At 43.1% G+C, this 20,933-nt stretch overlaps 1 protein-coding gene across 2 annotated transcripts in view; it reads left to right on the forward strand.

Annotated features, from left to right (window-relative positions):
* Positions 1-220: 220 nt before the first annotated feature.
* Positions 221-20,933, forward strand: part of axl (AXL receptor tyrosine kinase) — a 177,862-nt gene continuing 157,149 nt past the window's right edge. For both annotated transcript variants that reach the window (XM_073029426.1, XM_073029427.1), the window contains exon 1: positions 221-813. In XM_073029426.1, coding sequence (XP_072885527.1) covers positions 744-813 — 70 coding nt within the window. In that variant the 5' untranslated portion in view covers positions 221-743. The remainder of the gene's footprint in view (positions 814-20,933) is intronic.

The following is a 20,933-nucleotide window of genomic DNA, read 5'->3' on the forward strand; positions in this document are numbered from 1 at the left end:
TGGATGATGAAAGTTTACTGAGTTTGGGGAAGGGACTGTACCAGTCTAAATTCTGTGTTCGGATGCCTGCGTTCGTGAGCTGAAATATCATAGTTACCGTATACCGATTTCTACCATAACAATCAATCCATTCTGGGTGGCGGGGAGTGGACTGTCGGTACGGTTAGGGGCAGTCCTCTCACCAGAGAGAGAGATGAGGGGCGGGAGGTTGAATTGCTCGTTGAGCGATTCTTAATACAAACCAAGCGTTGATGTTCAGAACCTGGAGTGGTTGAAACTCGTCAGAGGTCAGGTTGTAAAGGCCAGCAGGAGTGGAGCCTCAGGTTTTGGAATTCATTCGGAATATTTATCGCTTCTCGGTCTTTTGGCTAAAATCAGATTTTAAAAATGGGATATTTATCCAACTTTTTCCGAGTACTCTGGGATCAGCTCTTATAAATTTGCACAGATGCTGAACTGTTAACTTTTTAAAGAAAGTTGCAGCCTGACTTTTTGTTTGTTGGGTCCACCCATCTTTCCCCTCCCACACAAACTTCAGCGGGACGTATTTCTCCGCTGGGGCGAGAGTTGCGCGGAGTCTCCGGCCGAAGGGACCCGCGCCACGTCCCGGAAAAATTTGGTGAAGTTTTGCCGGAATTGGAAGTCGAGGGACCTCAAGGAGCAGGGGCCGATGCGCGCCGTTTGCTGAATTGGACGGGGAGCCTTTATTCTCGTGAATTAAAGAGCCTGCGATCTGTAAGAGAATGCGAGCGGTGGGGCTGGTCTTGCTCTGTTTTTGGGTTGAGTCTCTGACTCAGACCGCCGATCCAGAAGGTGAGAATCCAGTAACCTCTCTCCCTCTATGAACTGTGATTGAAAGCGAGCTTGGAGTGTTTAAACCAGGGGCAGTCAAACCCCATGAGCATATGTTATATCTTACAGAAAACCTCCTTCCTCATTGGTCTCTGCAAAACAAAATTTCTAACCAAGAGACCCCTAATATCCTGTGCGTTCAGAGGGCCCCTTGAAGGGGCAGGGGGTGAAATGGGTGGCTGGTTAGTTTGGGGACTACAGGAGGTTAAGTGACCCTGCTTTCTATCGGTTGTGATTCATCTTTAGATTCTGTCGGGCTGTGGTCAAATTGGCAGGGTCCGTGTGTGTTTGGGTGTGTGAGATTTTTTAAAAATATGTGATTGAAAGGTTCTGTGTGATTTTTTTTAGATCGCAAATTCTATATTGGAAAATACTCAACACAGCGTTTATTTGCATAAAGTGGAAATGTGGCGGCTGTAGTAGTGATAAGGATGGAAGTGGTTGGATTAAGGTTGCAAATTCCAGAAAAGGGTCTTCTAGTGAGAGAGGTGTTGGTCCACTGTATAGACTGTAAGTGGTCCACTGGACAGATTGGCTACAAAATACAGCTCCACTAGATAGGCAGCCAGTGGATGAGGTATATCTGCAGTGGTGAGACTGTCCCTGGGCAACAGATCCACTGAAAAACCAGTGGTGAAGTACAAATCCACTGGATAGGCAGCCAGTGGGTGCAGACTGGGAGTACACTGTACTGTGTCCACTGGAGATGCTACTCCATCAACCTATTGACCCTGAACCTGATGGGGCATTTAACCAACAGTGAAGGTTAGGAGCGATATGGGGCAAACATGTGCAAAATTGGGCATTTTAGTTGGCTGAAGGGTCTGTTTCTGAGCTGTATTCCTGTACTTAATGAGTAAAAGAGAAAACTGACCTGGTGACACCTGTGGAGAGAACACTGGTACCATTTTAGAGGTGAGCCTGTTGTGGTTGGTGACAATCACTCTCAATCTTCCTTTCTGACCTCTGCAGCTATGATATTTTGCTATTAAACCCCCCCATGTGAAAAGAACATTGGACAACTTAGGATAAAAAAACTTTTGTCAACAAGAAGGCATGGTATAAAGTCATATCGATGCAATGCTCCTCAGACAGGATGAAGAGGTCAATACTCCCCAATGCCATTAGGCTTTACAATTCAACCGCCAGGACTTAAGAACTTTTTAAAAGCTATTATTAATGCTTTTTGAGATAGTGATTTAGATGCATATCATATTTTTTACTGAGTTAAGTATTGTATGTAATTAGTTTTGCTACAACAAGTGTATGGGACATTGGAAAAAAGTTGAATTTCCCCATGGGGATGAATAAAGTATCTATCTATCTATCTATCTATCATATCACGAACAGCCGCTCCCACGGCAGTGAGGAGCTAGATTAGTATCTGTTTATGGGAGGATTTGAATGTTCTGCTGGAAGTTTCAAGAAGATTCAGAGCTTTCTGGGTCCCTGGGAATAGATCTGTGGAATGCGAGAGGTCACGATTAAATTCTGCATGAGATATCATTCCATTGCTGTTCATTCAGGGGATAACTCAATTTCAAGTAGAACAGTGAACACTACAGTGGTAAAACTGATAATGCTGCTGCTTCACACAGAGGTCTGGGTTCGATCCCGACCTCCAGTGCTGTCTGTGCAGAGTTTGCACATTCCCATTGTGACTGCATATGTTTCCCCCAGGGGCACCTGTTTCATCCCCAATTGCAGAGACATCTATGTTTTAACAGGTTAATTGCTATAGATTGCTGGTAGTGTGTTAATAAGGGGTAGGTTCTGAGGGCAGTAGTTGGGAATGTGGGGCAATTAATGCAGGCTTGTGTGTAGGGGCAGCCCATGCTCGATATGGGACGAAGGACCTACTTCCATGATATATGACTCTGTTCAGACCATCACAACTCTGTGCATTCACTTAAAGAATCCCCCAGATTGTCCGATGTCTTAATCTTGCCCCGCAGCCCTTCAAACTCCAGCCTTTGAATCTTCTGCTTCCAGCACGCATGTAGAGTCCTACAGATTTCAAAAATGTTGCTGAAAAATGATCAGTAATACCCACAAAATGCAGCAGGAACTCTGCAGGTCAGGCAGTATCTATGGAAAGGTCAACATTTTGCACTAAGACCCTTTACTGTACCAGGATTTTTTCCAGTTAAATCCATACTTCCAAGTCTTCTCTTACTATTACAGTTGTTGTCTTCTAAAACCCTTCTTAGCTTTAAATACAGCATAGAATGCTTTCTAAATAAACAGTCAGCTCCTCAATGGTCTCAACATCAAATTGGAATGTATTGAGAGATTTTGTGCTAGCAATTAGTACATTAATAAATCTAAAGGAAAGATTTAAACAGGAAAGATGTAAATAGGTTTGAAAGAGTACAGAGAAAATTTACAAGGATGTTGCCAGTTCTGGTGGGCCTGAATTACAAGGGAAGATTGAATAGGTTAGGACTTTATTCTTTAGAACATCGAAGATTGAAGGGAGATTTGATAGAGGTATACTAAATTGAGGGGTATAGATAGGGTAAACGCAAGCAGTCTTTTTGCATTGAGGTTGGGTGAGACTGCAATCAGAGGTCATGGGTTAAGGATGAAAGGTGAAAAGTTTAAGGGGAAGATGAAGGAAAACTTCTTCACTCGGAGGGTTGTGAGAATGTGTAATAAATTTCCAGTACAAGTGGTGCTTGTGAGCTCAATTTCAATGTTTAAGCAAAGTTTGTATGGGTACGTGGATGGTAAGGATATGGAGGGCTATGGTCTGGGTACAGGTTGATGGGAGTAGGCAGTTTAAATGATTTCAGCATAGACTTGATAGGCTATACTATTTCTGTGCTGTACTTTTCTATCACTCTAAAAACTTAATAAACAAATCAATAAATTATTATTTTGTGCATGGAATTAATCATCTGGATCGTTTGCTGGAATTTGATGGTTATGTCCAATCAGCAAAGTACCCAGTAGTTGCCCTTTGAACTGTTCACTGCTGGCAGTGATTGCAACACACTGCTCGGGATTACACTCAGTACGGAAGTTGCCCTTGTCTTGCTGTTGTCAACAGTTTTTGTACTTTGATGAGAACACATTGTAGCATTGTACCCTTCTGATCAGTGCCTGGAATCGTAGGGTTTCAGCCAGTCCTTCAGGGTGAAAATAGTAAATGTGGCCCTTTCCAAAGATATATTTTGTACCTACTAAGTAAATTTATTATCAAAGTACACAGATGTCACCACGTACTACTCTGAGATAGATTTTCTTTCAGGCATTCACAGTAGAACAAAGAAACACGATATAAAGTTAATGAAAAACTGCACACAAAGACAGACAAAAATGTGCAAATAAATGCTTCTGAGAACATGAGTTATAGAGGCCTTGAAAGTGAGCCATAGGTTGTGGAAGCAGTTCAGAGTTGAGGTGAGTTAAGTTATTTATGCTAGTTCAGGAACGTGAAGTTATTCAATGGTTTAAGATCCTATAAGAAGTAGTGGATACGGCCCATTCCATCATGGGTAAAGCCCTTCCACCATTGAGCACATCTACGTGAAATGCTGTCACTGGAAAGCAGCATCCATCATCAGGGACACCCGCCACCCAGGATATGCTCTCTTCTCACTGTTGCCATCAGGAAGAAGTACAGGAGCCTCAGGACTCGCACCATCAGGTTCACAAACAGTTATCAATTCTCAGCCATCAGGTTCTTGAACCAGAGCGGATAACTTCACTTGCCCCATCACTGAAATGTTCCCACAAACAATGGATTCACTTTCAAAGACTCTTCATTTCATGTTTTCAAAATTTATTGCTTATTCATTTATGATTATTATTTCCTCTTTTTGAATTTAAGAAGCTTGTTGTCTTTTGCACCCTAGTTGAATTCCCTAGTTGGGTGATCTTTCATCAAGTCTGTTATGGTTATTCTGTAGATTTATTGAGTGTGCCCATGAGAAAATTAATCTCAAGTTGTATATGGTGCATTATATGCACTTTGATACTAAAATTTGCTTTGAACTTTGATGTTTGAGGGGTAATAGTTGTTCCTGAACCTGAGGCTTCTGTGCCTCCTGCCCAATGGCAGCAGCAAGAAGAGGGGCATGGGCTAAACGGTGAGGGGCCCCAATGATGGATGTTGCTTTCCTGAACCACAGCTCCTTGTAACATGAAATTTTGTAGCATAAATTCTGAAAGGTTTTGTACTTTCAATTAATAAATTAATTAAAAAATAAGTAAATAGATCAATAATGTTTTGTACTTATTTTCTCTTTAATGGCCAAAATATGGAATAGGAATGACTTTGCACTTGCAATTATTAAATTCATAAATAAATTCTTAAAGTAATAAATTAATAAATAAATTAATACTTTATATTTGCAAAAGTGAGCCAATAAATAAATCAATACTTTGGTACCTGCAAGTTAATAAATATATTTGTAAATGTATTTATTTCTTTATGTTTTGATTGATAAGTTAGTATCTACTCTTAGTATTAACAAGTCATTTCCTCTTTGATATCAACACAAAATTGGAATATATTGAGACAAATTATGGAAGCAATTATTTATAAATAAATAATTTAATTCAACAATAAAATTATCAATACATTAATAAATACTTTATTAATAAATGTCAAAATTAATGGGGAATTATATACTTGCAATTAATGAATGATTTTCTCTTTGGCTGGAGCATGACATTGGATTAAATGCACTGAGGGATCTGAGGAACAGACTGCTTCCCTCACGTGAGTGGTAGCAACGGAGGGAGTGTGTTGGGATACAGGAGAGCAGCTCAGTCACCAGACCTGAATAGCATCAAACTTTACCAAGAGTAAACATGTCAATCAGCTGGAAGAAGGCGTTAATGATGCAGATACTGGTGTAAGTTGCAAGCTTGTATTTGTACGCCACTGCTTTACAGCTTTAAATATTGAATTATAACGAAGGAATGCAGCAACTGTTAAATACAAAAAGAACCAAGAGAAGGACAAGGTGACATCGTTACCACTGCTTCTTCATAGCTCTCTGTGCTCAGTTGGCAGAATCAGATTTAGTCTCACAGACATATGTCGTGAAATTTGTTGTTTTGTGACAGCAAAATAGTGCAATAAATGTGCTGTAAATTGCAATAACATACATATGTAAATGCTATAAATTACATATATTCTGTTCCTCAGCATTGGTGTTTCCTACCATGCAGTTGACTGATTCTGTGCCAACCTCAAAGAAAATGAGGTGCTCTTGTGCCTTCGCAATGACACGTTTGTGCTGGGACAGATCCTCAGATATGTTAACAACAAGGAATTCAAAGCTACTGACCCCCTGATAGGGACCAGATCATAGAATTCCAGTTTCCTCGTCCTGTCGTCAATAATCAACTCCACAGTGTTGCTGACTTTAAGTGAAAGGTTCCAATCTCCCTCCTATATGCTGATTCAGTCACAAACTGTGGTAACATAAACAAATGTACATATGACATAGGAGCTGTACTGAGTCTCAAATTTAGAAATAAAAACTGAGTAGATTGGGGGCAAAGCTCACAGCCATAGTGGACGAGATGTTGCAAATTGGTGTGTGACAGAAATCTTTCTATACACCTCACGCACCCTGTCTGAAAACCCTGTATACCTCACCCAGGCCGTCCGACATGACACCCCCTATAAACTTCACCCACCCTGTCTGACACCCTTGTAAGCCTCACCCACCCTGTCCAACACCCACTATAAACCTCACTCACTCTGTCCGATACACCCTATAAACCTCACCCATCCTATCTGATACCCCCTATACACCTCACGCATCCTGTCCGACACCCCCTATAAACCTTACCCACCCTGTCCGACACCCCCTATAAACTTCACCCACCTTGTCTGACACCCCCGATACTCTCATCCACCCTGTCTGACAGCCCCTATGCCCCTCACCCATCCTGTCCCACATCCCCATACACCTCACCCACCCTGTCCGACACCTCTTGCACCATCTGTTGAAGGGTCTGTGGATCCATGAAAGGCCTCATCACCCACAGACCAGAGTGGAAGGAAGTTATTGAGATGGTATTTGTCAGTTGCTCTGTGTAGGTACAGTCATGGTTGGGTCTGATCCTATGGTGTTTCGCCCCACTAAAGGTGACCCTAGTCTTGATGCTGTGGTAACAATGAGGGGCAAAGTTGCTGAGTTGGAGTCAAATCCTTTCACACTCCAGCTGGAGAAGATCCTTGTTTTCTGAGTAATTCCGGCCCCATTCATCGTAGAAATTCAGAGCAGAGAGATATTCTGGAATGGATGAAGAACTGTCTTATTCTTTGTCCTTGATACAATTGGACCACTATAAGCACTGGTCTCTGTGAGGATCTTTTGCCACTCTCCTTAAGCCTGTATATGGATCATCAGGCTATTGAACTGTTGAAGGCATCGTGCCAAGTCCTGTCCTTTGCCCAGTAGTGATGGCTTAATGCCTAACAGTTGTGCTCAAGGCTTAGACTCGTAGTTCACTCAGCACAGTTCAAAGGGTCCGAGGGATATTTCCCCTGTGTCTGGGCACCAATTCAATTGCTGTTCACACTCTCTGTCAGTGTCATGGTGTGCACTCACGGGACTGGTCCCAAGTGCAGAGAAATGGCAGAATCCCTATGAAGAGGTTAAGACATAGGAATACCAGCAGAGCCCTGGAGGAACGACTGAGCAACTCTGTGAGACAAATCATTCTGTCGAACACAATGACTCTGCTAAGGATCTAAAGAGAGTCCTCTTTAAATAATCATTGATTGCCAGAAACAAATGCCAGTCGCAATTAACTTGACGGGATTAAACTGAAAGTACAAGAGTTTAACAGCCCCAGTTAAGGTAATGGATAGCAAATACAGGTGTTTTGAAAGCTAGAAGATCAACATTCTCTGGCAAGCCACAGAGGACTCTAGGACTCATGACAGTCAGGGACTTCTTGCCCTATATGTGGATGAAGCCATGGTTCCAGTATTGGACCCAGGTGTGAGCAAGTCTTCAGAATAACCTGTCAGGAGCTGGCTCATTCTGAAAACATCTGTTCTGCATAGGGGAGAAATGAAAGATTGTCTTCCAGAAGGAGTTTGCATTTATGTGGAGCTTCTTACAACCTCTGAAAGTCTTATATCTCAAATAGAAGATAGAACAGTACAGACAATTCAACCCACAATGTCTGCACTAAGCATAATGCTGGATTAAACAACATCTCTTCTGTTTGCACGTGATCCATGTCTCTCCATCCCCTGTATGTTCATGTGCCTGTCTAAAAGCTTGTTAAATGCCAGTATTGTAACATCCTCCATCACTACCCCTGGCAGCACATTTCATGTACCCACATTTTATATAAAAGTATCTTGCCCCATACATCTCTTTTAAACTTCTCCCTCTCTCACCTTTAGTTAATTTCCTCTAGTCCTTGACATGTAATTTCTGGCTGTTGAAATACTGGGGACTTGTCTTTGTTGAAAAACAGAAAAAGGTCATACACAGCAATATTCCACAGGAAAGGCTATAGATGGTCGATCTGCGGAAGGGTCTTGGATATGGAACATTTGCTCTGGGGAGGGGTGGCAGAAGTATGATAGAAGTATGCGTAGGCGAACATTTTGGGTCCAGTGACCATAATATCGTTAGTTTCAAGTTAAATATGGATAAGGATAGGTCTGGTCCTTGAGTTGAGGTTCTAAATTGGAGAAGGGCCAATTTTGTGGAAATGAGAAAGGACCTAGGAAGAGTGGATTGGGATAAGTTGTTTTCTGGCAAGGATGTGTTCAGTAAGTGGAAGGCCTTTAAAGGCAGAGTTTTGAGAGTGCAGAGTTTAAAGGATTAAACTAAAGGAGTTTAAAGGATTAAAGGCAAAGTTAACAAGCATAGGGAACCTTGGTTTTCAAGGGATATTGGCACTCTGGTTAAGAAAATGAGAGAAGTGTATAGTAGGTATAGGCAACAAGGAAAAAATAAGGTACTTGAAGAGTATAGAAAATGTAAGAAAATACTAAATCAGGAAGGCAGAAAATGTGAAGGTAAACCTGAAGGGTTTCTGCAAGTATATTAAGAGTAAAAGGATAGTAAGGGACAAAATTGGTCCCCTGGAAGATCAGAGTGGTCATCTATGTGTGGAGCCTCATGAGATGGGGGAGATTGTAAGCAGTTTTTTTGCATCAGTATTTACACAGGAAACTGGCATAGCGTATACGGAAGGAAGGGAAATAAGCAGTAGTGTCATGGAACATATAGAGATTAAAGAGGAGGAGGTGCTTGCTGCCTTACAGTGAATCAAGGTAGATAAATCCCCCGGGCTTGACATGATATTTCCTTGGACCTTGAGAGAGATTTAGTGTAGAAATTGCAGGGGCCCTGTCAGAAATATTTAAAATGTCCTTAGCCACAGGTGCGGTGCCGGAGGATTGGAGGGTAGCTCATGTTGTTCTGTTGTTTTAAAAAAAAGGCTTCAAAAGTAAACCAGGTACCGTAATTACAGGCTGGTGAGCCTGACATCAGTAGTAGGTAAATTATTGAAAGGTGTTGTGAGAGATTGGATATATAAGTATTTGGACAGCCAAGGGCTGATTAAGGATAGTCAACATGGCTTTCGGCGTGGTAGATCGTGTTTAACGAATCTTGTAGAGTTTTTCGAGGAGGTTACCAAGAAGGTAGATGAAGGAAAGGCTGTGGATGTTGTCTACATGGACTTCAGTAAGGCCTTTGACAAGGTCCCACATGGGAGGTTAGTTCAGAAGGTTCAGACACTAGGTATCCATGGAGAGGTTATAAACTGGATTCAAAATTGGCTGTGTGGGAGAAGACAGAGTGGTAGTGGATGATTGTTTCTCAGACTGGAGGCCTGTGATTAGTGGTGTGCCTCAGGGATCTGTGCTGGGACCATTGTTATTTCTTGTCTATATCAATGATCTAGATGATAATGTGGTAAATTGGATCAGCAAGTTTGCTGATGACATTAAGATTGGAGGCGTTGTGGACAATGAGGAAGGCTATCAAAGCTTGCAGAAGGATCTGGACCAACTGGAAAAATGGGCTGAAAAATGGCAGATGAAATTTAATGCAGACAAGTGTGAGGTGTTGCATTTTGGAAGGACAAATCAAGGTAGGACATACACAATAAATGGTAGGGCACTGAGGAGTGCGGAGGGACAAAGGGATCTGGGAGTTTATATACATAATTCCCTGAAAGTGAATCTGTGGAATTCTCTGCCACAGGAAACAGTTGAGGCCAGTTCATTGGCTATATTTAAGAGGAAGTTAGATATGGCCCTTGTGGCTAAAGGGATCAGGGGGTATGGAGAGAAAGCAGGTACAGGGTTCTGAGTTGGATGATCAGCCATGATCATACTGAATGGCGGTGCAGGCTTGAAGGGCCGAATGGCCTACTCCTGCACCTATTTTCTATGTTTCTATGAAAGTGGCGTCACAGGTAGACAGGGTTGTAAAGAAGGCTTTTGGCATCCTGGCATTCATAAATCAAAGTACTGAGTACAGCATAGGATTTGGGATGTTATGGTGAGGCATTGGTGAGGCCAAATTTGGAGTATTCTGCGCAGTTCTGGTCACCTAACCATAGGAAGGATGTCAGTAAGATTGAAAGAGTGCAGAGAAGATTCACTAGGATGTTCCCAGGTCTTCAGGAGTTGAGTTACGTGAAAGATTGAACAGGTTAGGACTTTATTCCTTGGAGCGTAGAAGAATGAGGGGGGAATTTGATAGAGGTTTACAAAATTATGAGGGGTATATTCAGCATGAATGCGAGTAGGCTCTTTCCACTTAGATTAGGAGAGATATATATGAGAGGGCATGGCTTTAGGGTGTGTTACGAATGTGCCACAGCTCTAAGGGGCCGAAGGGTGCGGGGTAGCCCCCTCCTTTGTGAGAATCACAAGATCACTATTAAGTCAGTTCAGGGGACACAGGAAATGAGAGACATGCAGAATCCACAAAAGGGTTAGAATGTGTCCTGGCCTCCAAAAGGCGGACCCATTGATACCGGCTATTGTCTCTTGGAGACGGACTTGTGTATTGCATCCTGTACGATGCAATCAAAGCCCCAGGCAATGAACCAAAGAGGAGGTTGGTGGAGGGATTGCATCATCCCAACCTGATTGACACCTGAGACCCTGTGAGTCAGCATAAAAAGAGGGTCTGTGGGAACAGCCCCTCAGACGCACCAGAAGAAATGCTAGCGATCCCGTAATAGCGAAAGCCGGTGGAAGGCCACATGCGTCCGCTTCCATTTGCCCGGAATCGGTGACCTTTGCCACGGAAAAACGGTTTTTAGCTAACAACGGGGAACTCAACTCCCAACGACTCTCGAAGAATTGACATCATAAACGGAATGGGCAAGTTTTAACCCGTCTCTCTCTCCAACAATTGCCACACAGGGTCCCCAATGGCTGCAGCCTGTATGAACTGAACGAACTATATATTTCCATCGGACAATTCATTATCCCCTAGACAACGATACAGCTTATTTCTTATTGATTATTATTATACCCGCGCTTTTAGATTTAGTATTGACGACGTATATTATCTGTGTGTTTGCATTGATATTATTTTTGTGTATTTCTATCAATAAATACTGTTAAAAATAGTACCATCAGACTTCATTGGACCTCTCTATCTTTGCTGGTAAGTGACCCAGTTACGGGGTACATAACAGGTGAAAGGGGAAAGGTTTAGGGGGAACTTCTTCACTCGGAGAGTGGTGGGAGTGTTGAATGAGCTGCCATCTGACGAGGTAAATGTGGGTTCACTCTTAAGTTTTAAGAATAAATTGGATAGATACATGGATGGGAGAGGTCTGGAGGGTTATGGACTGGGTGCAGGTCAATGGGACTAGCGGAATAAAGTTTTGGCACAGACTAGAAGGGCCGAATGGCCTGTTTTCTGTGCTGTAGTGTTCTATGGGTGGAGTTGGTGCTGGGGCTGGAGGCTGATAAGTTAAGACAGATAAGGAGAGCAAAAGGGAGCAGATGAAGTCCCTGGGATTATGATGCAAAATGCTCAGACCTCTGTCGCTGTCTTCATCCTTCCCATTCGCAGCTGACTCCATTTGCCTTTTGCTGAGTTCCTCCAGCAACTTGTTTTTATTTTTGCCCAGTAATCCAGTGTCAATAGCTTTTTGCGTCTCAATTCCTTTTCTCTCAAGGATCACGGATTCCAGAGTGGTAGAACATGGAAAAAGGCTTTCAGCCTGTACTTGTCTACAAGCTACGTTTAATATAGCTATATAAGCTATATTCTATATAAAGATGAGCATTTGATGGCTCTGGGCCTGTAGTCACTGGAGTTTAGAAGAATGAGTGGGGAAATCTCTTAGAAACCTATCAAATGTTGAAAGGCCTCGAAAGAGTGGACATGGAGTGGATGTTTCCTGTAGTGGGGGTATCTAGGAGCAAAGGGCCATCCATTTAGAACAAAGATAAGGAGGAATTTCTTCAGCCAGAGAGTGGTGGATCTGTGGAATTCATTGGCACAGATGGCTGTGGAGGTCGTCATTGAGTACATTTAAAGCAAAGGTTGACAGGTTCTTGATTAGTCAGGATGTCAAAGGTTATGGGGTGAAGGCAGGAGAATGGGGTGAGAGGGATAATAAATCAGCAGATTCGATGGGCTGAATGGCCTAATTTCGATCCTTTGTCTTATGGTTTAGCTAATCCCATTTTGCAGCACTTGGTCTATTTCCCCTGAAACTCCTGTCATTTATATAGCTGTGTACACATATCTAATGTAGCTACCTCAACCACTTTGTCTGGCAGCCGGCACCACGTATCTACCACGTGCTATGTAATAATGTTGCCCCTCACATTCTCTCTCACTTCTAATGAGAAGGTGGGGGTATGGGACGACTAAAAGCTTATACTCCTTGTACCCTTGTGCTTCTCCCCCTCCTCCCACCTTTTCACTTCTGCTTCTGCTGTCTTCCTTTCCAACCCCAATGAAGGGTCTTGGTCCGAAATGTGAACTGTTTATTCCTCTCTATAGATGTTGCCTGAGCTGCTGAGTTCCTCCAGCATTTTGTGTGTGTAGCCTATTCCTCACTTTACCAGTGAGGGCTGGGCAGTGCTTTCAAAGCTTCTCTGTACAAGGAATTCTCTGTAACTCTCGACTAAGTCTCAAGGGCAGCCTTTGCTATTTCCTGGCCGTGTCAGGCAGAGCAATAATTTCAAAACCTGGACCTCTCATTATGATACAGCAACAATGGTGTGCATTTATATAGCGCCATCAGCACTGGCTCTTCACAGGAACAGGCTGCGTTAGATAACCTCAGTGTCCCTGTTGGACTGGAGGGGGTAGGTTTTCTCAGAGATGGGTTGGAAGCTGGAGAGAAGGGAGGAGTGCATGCATAAGTTTAAATTGGGGGAATGCTGGGCAGTGCAGCTCAGAGGGCCAAAAGGGCCGATTCTATGCTGTATCCCGATAAATAAAAACAAAAATAAATATAAATAAATAAACAAACTAATGCAATAACAAAGGAGGGGGTGTTGCACTCTGGGCCAGAGTAGGTGCAAAGCAAATTCAGAGGTTTGATTGACTGTAGAAGTAGAGAGGAATTTGTTATTCACTGTTCACAGTAAATTCATAGTTCTGAGTAAATATATTACAAAGTACCATCTACTCCTTGAGATTAATTTTCTTACAGACTTTCACAATAGGACAAAGAACTACAATAGAATCAATGAAAAACTACACACAGAGACTGACAAACAACCAATGTGTAAAAGAAGACAAACTGTGCAAAAAATATTAATAAATAAGTATTACTTTGAATATCAGTTGTAGAGTCCTTGAAAGTTAGTCCATAGGTTGTGGAATCAATTCAGTGCTGAGGTGAATGAAGTTATCCATGCTGCCATGAGAGTGGGCAAAGAAGTGGCAGATGGAATACAGGGTTGGGAAGTGTACGGTCATGCACTTTGTTAGAAGGAATGAAAGAGAATGGAGAATTTTCTAAATGGAGAGAAAATTCCAAAATCTGAGGTGCAGGGAACTTGGGACAAGGTTCATTTGCAGGTTGAGTCCGTGGTGAGGAAGGCAATTGCAATATTTGCATTCATTTCATAAGGACTAGAATATAAAAGCAAGGATGTAATGTTGAGGCTTTATAATGCACTGGTGAGGCCTCACTTGGAATATTGTAAGCTAATAAACATGTACAAACAAGCTGGATGAACTCAGCAGGTTGGGCAGCATCCGTTGAAATGAGCAGTCAACGTTTTGGGCCGAGACCCTTTGTCAGGACTGAAATATTGTGAGCAGTTTTGGGCCCCTTATCTAAGAACTGATGTGCTGACATTGGAGAGGGTTCAAAGGAGGTTCATGAAAATTATTCCAGGATTGGAAGGCTTACTCCATGAAGAGTGTTTCATGGCTCTCGGTTTCTGCCCACTGGAATTCAGAAGAATGAGGGGTGACCTCAATAAAACTATCGAATGGTGAAAAGCCTCGATAGAGTGGATATATAGAGGATTTTTCCTATGGTGGGGGAGTCCAAGACCAGAGGACATAGCCTCAGAATAGAGGGGCGGGCGTCCTTTTAGAATGGAGATGAGGAGGAATTTCTTTAGCCAGAGAGTGTTGAATCCGTGGAATTTGTTGCCACTGGCCTAGTCATATATTTAAGGCTGAGATTGTTAGATTCTTGATTAGGCAGGGCATGAAGGGACACAGGAAGAAGGCAAGAGATTGGGGCTGAGAGGGAAAATGGATCAGTCATGATGAAATGGCAGTGCAGACAATGGGCCAAATGGACCTAATTCTGCTCTTGTGTGCTTGTAGTCTTATGGTTCAGAAAGTTGATAGCTGAGGGGTAATAACTGTTCCTGAACCTGGTGGTGGTGTGAGATTTGAGTGTACAGATTAAATATATAAAATCAAAGTGTTAAATTTTTAACAATGTATCGGCATTGATGTCAATTGTATTATATATCTGGGGGCTCTGTGTATTTATCAGTTTTCTACAGGAATCTCTCCTGCTCAGAATGGGAATTACTATTCCTAAAAACAAATCACTTCTGCTAGAGGGCATTGTCTTAGAATGAGAGGTGAAAGATTTAAAAAGCTCCTGAGGGGTATCTTCTTCATGCAGAGGCTGGAGCTCCCATGGAATGAGCTGACAAAGGAAGTGGTTGAGGCAGGTACAGTAACAACATTCAAAAGACGTACGGATGAGGACAGGGACAGGAAGGGTTTAGCTAAATGTGGGCAAATGGGATGAGCTTGGTGGGTCAGCATGGATAAGTTGGGCTCAGGGGCTTTTTTTGAGTTCTATGACACCATGAACCTGGAGCAGGCACTGAATAGATTAAACTGCCTGTGTTGCTGAAGAATGGGGATAGTTACACAGACATCTCTATTAAGCTTTAACATGTAGACAACGGGCGGTCTACTTCATCAATAGAACATCACTATCTGTACTGGGCAGTATGCCGCAGACCCAGTTCTCTAATTGGTACACACTCAGTTGCTGCTTTGTTAGGGGACGTCTCCAAATGAGAGACTGACATTGACTTGAAACACATCCTTTCATGGTTCATGACCCGGCAGTGGGATAGATCTTAATTACCTTCTTGGTTCTGCAAGATAACCTCTCTGACCCCTCCCCTAGTCTGCTTTTAGTTTCTCAGAATAATTCCTTTGGAACACTGCTCCCGGCATCCTCACCCTTCAGCTCCGTGGGTTGTGTGCATGTTTATTACCTCCAACTGGTGTTGCAAAGAGAAAATAAATCTTTGCATTGTGAATTTGTTTTCACTTTGGAGCACTTGTTGAGGGAATTAAATCAGTGTTAAGCTGATATGAGAGAATTAAATAAGTGAAAATCAAGGACAAAATTCAGATTATTGCCCTTTACACAAATACATAAATTATGGATCACTACAACACAAAAACAGGCCATTTGGCCCATCTAGTCCATGCTGAACTATTTATTCTGCCCAATCCCATCGACCAACACCTGGACCATAGCTTTTCATACCCCTCTTAACCACATACTTATCCAAACTTTTCTTAGATGTTGAAATTGACCCCACTTGTGCTGGCAGCTGTTCCACACTCTCACCACCCACTGAGTGAAGAGGTTCCCCTTAAACATTTCATGCATGCACATCTACAATGAAAAATAACATCATAGGCACATAGCATTAGAAAAGCAGCATTTTCAGGGAAAAACCAATTAAATAATAAATTAAAGTATCTTTACAGTAAAGAACACAACTAGAATAAAAATAAGCAATGTCCATTTTAGTGCAAAGTGGTCATGGTGTTGCAAAACCCTAGTGATCTGGGCTGTGCCAATCATTACAAGATCCAAATGACTGTTCCTGAAACTGGTGGTGTGGGACTTCAGGCTTCTGTGCCTCTTGCCTGATGGTAGCTGTGAGAAGATGTTTAATGTTTAAGGGGAGTGGGGATGACTGGAGGAATTGGATCAGCCCATGATTGAATGGCGGAGCAGACTCGATGGGCCAAATGGCATACTTCTGCTCCTATATCTTATGGTCTTGTGGTCTTAAGATGGCTTGTCCTGAATGGTGGGGATCTTTGATGATAGATATTTTCTTATTGAGTTGGTCCCTCCTGTAGATAGTACTGATGGAGGGGGTGGGTGTGCCTGTGATGTATTGGCCAAGGGCCACTACTCTCTGTAGCTTCTTACAGTGCTGCACATTCAAATTTCTGTACCAGACCATGATGGAGTCAAAGGTACTCCTTGTATGAGTTTGTTAGATAGTTTGGTGACAAACCGAACCTCCTTAATCTTCTTAAGAAAGTAAAGATGCTGGCTTTGGGGTTGCTGTGCTGATAAGGTGTGAGGTGGTAGAGTGGAAAGGACTCATGAGGAACATTTCAGATTAATTTATCACAGGTACATGGAAACATGCAGTGAAATGTATCATTTGTGTTGACAATCAACACATGTATGGATGTACTGGCGGCAGCTTGCAAGTCTTGCTGCACCTTACGGCGCCAATATAATATGGCCAACGTACTTGTCAGAGCAACACAGAACACGATGAAACAGAACATACCAACTGGCTAAGCAACAACAGTGGCTAACAGCCCAATCCTCCCTCCCTCCCACCCATCCATCCATCCACCCACACACATACACAGTCCTCTAACCTCAGGAAAGGTCATCTTCGGCCTCTAGCCTCCAGCAGATTCGCTGGACTAGTATAGACCACACTGTCTAGATTTTGGCCGGAAATTACAACTCTCCATTTCCCTCTACAGATACTGCTTAATGCGCTGAACTCTTTGAGCAGTTTGTTTTTCGCTCTGGACTAGCCTGTTTCTAGGCTGTACTGGTATAGGATTGGAGAAAGTGTTTTAACAATTTGGGTTGTGATAGAGGAGTGTAGATGGGTGACAAATAGTTTGAACTGGGATTCAGTGGCGCATTTCCCGAGGAATATGTCCAACTAACAGCTGGCAGTGCTGTCTTCACTGCCTCCTCCATCCCTGAATGTGGTAAAGGAACTTTCTAAAGTGCCCAGACATTGCACTCACCATTATTACCCAGTTCCTCATTTCTGGCATGTGCCAGGGTTCCACATCAAGTCAAACAGCTGGTTTGTTACTGTCTGCGGAAACTCTGACTTCAGATGTCCAAACCAGTCCAAGTGACAGCTGACACCTCCAATGGCTAATGAACCTCTTTATTTTGGACCAGTTCTAGGTTTCAAGTGAAGGAACTTGGAATTCAATTCTTGGGATCAATTTTTTTTGTTGTTTTCATTTTGTAACACTTCGGAAAGTTGAGGTCTAGATGATATATCCAACAGCACTATACTATTGCTTGGCTCTACACTCACACTGGTGGTTAAGTAGGAGCCTTGGATTAAATAAACTACGCATGCCTTTCATCTTGGGACTTATTAAAGCTTTATGATTGCAGTTCACAACAGACTGAGGCTCCAGAGTTGGACGTGTTCAAATCCCCAGTCTAAACTTGGGAATTTGAAGTAACCCTTTGTCCAAACGACCTAATGTTCACTCGAGCCTCTGAAAAGATTCAGAGTAAAGAACCAGTGATCACGTGGAGTTTGGTCATGTTTACATTCCACAGCTCCCTCTGGACTAAGTTCTTTTTTTTAATATTTAGGGCCTGGGGGTTAAATAGTCTGGCACATTCACTGTTCTCCTTTTTGTTTTCTACATCTCATCCTGAGTTTAAAATTCCTGAAATCCTTCTGCTCCTGTCTTTACATTATTCAGAAAAACAGCCTTCTCCCCTGAATATCCGGTTCTTTGTATGGCCAGCTCCCTTAACTCCATCATTCCTTCAAGATCCTCCATAAAACTGCTTCTTTGAACAGGTTATGAGTTACCTCACCTAATCACTGGTTTTCTTGACGTTCGAGTGAAGGACTTTGCCGATACTATTCTGTTGGAACAAGTTAGTTCACTAGTTTGAATCCTTCTTAAGGAAAGGGAGAGTTTGTTGCAGGCAGTTCTGAATAGTGATAGGAGGCAACATCCTCTCTCTCCTGCTCTTTCTCAAACGTTGCCTGCAATCAAGATGATGACAACTCCATCTAGCATCTATTTTTCCTTTCATTCCCATGAACCACCTGCACTATTTTATTTTAGGTCAATTGAATTCAGGCTGCAGTAAATAATGATTTCTGTATCTGTCGTGTTCATTTCTTCAAATCCTCTCCTTGTCATCAGAGCATCTTGTGACTCCCACTCTAACTGTTCTTTGTCATTTTCTCTGTGTTCTGTGCACCTGTCTCCTCTCTCTCTACCCCCTCTCTACCCCTCTCTACCCCCCTCTACCCCCTCTCTACCCCCTCTCTACCCCCTCTCTACCCCCTCTCTACCCCCCCTCTACCCCCCCTCTACCCCCCTCTACCCCCCTCTACCCCCCTACCCCCCCTACCCCCCCTACCCCCCCTACCCCCCCTACCCCCCCTACCCCCCTCTACCCCCTCTCTACCTCTCCCTCTCCCCCTCTCCCTCTCCCTCTCCCCCTCTCCCTCTCCCCCTCTACCTCCTCTCCCTCTACTCCCTCTCCCCCCCTCCCCCCCCCTCCCTCTCCCCTCTCTCCCCCCCCCCCCCCCAATCTCTCTTGCTCTCATCTCACTCCAGTGATGAACCCATTTCCTGTGGTTGGAAAGTCTTTGATGACCTGCCATTGTGAGCTGCAGGAATTCACAGTAAGTCAGAGGCTTGATGGACCTTGGAATGTGTTGCCAGAACTACAGAAAAGACCATTTTTTAAGGAAAGATTCCAGGCTCATGGGAAAGACCAGGAATGTGGGATTAATTTCAGAAAACTCCAGCTCAGAGTTGGAAAAAGAGTTTTTTTTCTTGGGTTGGAAGAGCTTTAGTCTTTTTTTCTCTTCATTAACATTTTAAAGGTGAAATAGTGTTGTCTAACTGGAAGGTGTTGGAGAGTTTCCTCGATTTGGGATTGAAGTTGCATGCTCAGAGTTCATTGCACTTCCCTTCTGGCCGAACGGGTTCCTTGGCATTTCCTGTATCATCACAGGGTAGTATGTTACTGACGTGGCACTACATCAGTGCCAGACTACAGGATCAGACAACTTGCTATACCAGCCAACACTGTGAGCTCAGTGTTACAAGGGTAACAATCCTCAAAAAGCAGTTCCGTATCCAGTTCAGAGCAACACACACAAAACACTGGAGAAACTCAACAGATCAGGCAGCATCTATGGAGATTAATAAACAATCATCGTTTTGGGCTGAGGGCCCTCATCAAGGCTGGAAAAGCGAGAATAAGAAGGTAGAGGGGGGAGGGGATGGAGTACAAGCTCCCATGATAAGGGAAGCCAGGTGAGGGGGAAGGTAGGTAGATGGGGGAGTGGGAATGAAGTAAGGAGCTGGGTGGTAATAGTTGGAAAAGTAAAGGGCTGAAGAAGGAGGAATGTGATAGGAGAGGAGTGTGGATCACAGAGGGGGAGCAGTGAAAGAGGATCTCACTGAACTCCCATCAAAGAGACGATTTAAACTTCTTCAGAGTAGGTATACCTTGAAGAGACTTCGCAGTGGGGCAGCAAATTATAACCCTAAGAGATTCAGTTTGACTATGCTTCCATAATGTTCCTCCTGCACATTCCCTTTTTTTGCACAGTGGTTCCACAAGCAACAATGCCTCTTATCCTTCCTTCTCTCTCTACATTTACACTTCCCACTGCCTTGAGAAAGCAGCTGGCCACCCATTTCAATTTGTCTTCCTATTCCTATTCCAATATGTTGGTCCATGACCTCCTCTACTGCCATTATAAGGCCACACTCAGGTAGGAGGATAAACATCTCATAGTCCGTCTGGGTAGCCTCCAACTTGATGGTATGGACATCAATTTCTCTAACTTTGGTTATTTCTCACCTTTCTATCTTTGATCTTTTCCTATTCCCCATTTTGGCTCACTTCTTACCAGTTCTCTTTTCTTCACCTGTCCATCACCTCTCTCTGGTTCCCTTCCTCCTTCCCTTTCTTCTATGATCCATTGTCCTTTCCTATCAGATTCCTTCTTCTTCAGCCGTCATCTGTCACCTGCCAGCTTGTACTCCTTCTCCTCCTCCTCACATCTTATTATTCTGGCTTCTTCCCATTCCTTTGCTGTCCTAACGAAGGCTCTCAGCCCAAAACATTGACTGTTTATTCCCCTCCATAGATGCTGCCTGACCTGGTGAGTTCTCCTGTATTTTGTATGTGTTAATCTAAGACCCCACCCACCCCGGTCATTGTTTCTTCTACCCTCTTCCACTGGGCAGAAGATATGACAGTGTGAGGCTCAAGGACAGCTGTTATCCTGCTGGTGTTCATGTCTTCAATGGACCCCTTGTAAGATAAAGATGATCTCTTGATCTCTCAATCTATCTCATCATGGTTGTCTTGCTGTTCTGCACTTTCTCACTATCTGCAATAAATATGTACTACCTTGTGTACTTATGTTTGGAATGATCTGTCTGGATGGAAGTAAAACAAAGTCTTTTTCAGTACATGTGATAATGATAAACCATTTAGCAATCATACCTGACCCAGTGACCTGGATCTGAGTTTGAAAGGGCAGGTGTGATAACAACAAGGAATAATCCAGTCTATCTCCC

This window comes from Hemitrygon akajei, chromosome 25, assembly GCF_048418815.1.
Source record: "Hemitrygon akajei chromosome 25, sHemAka1.3, whole genome shotgun sequence".
In the NCBI taxonomy this organism is placed as follows: Eukaryota; Metazoa; Chordata; class Chondrichthyes; order Myliobatiformes; family Dasyatidae; genus Hemitrygon; species Hemitrygon akajei.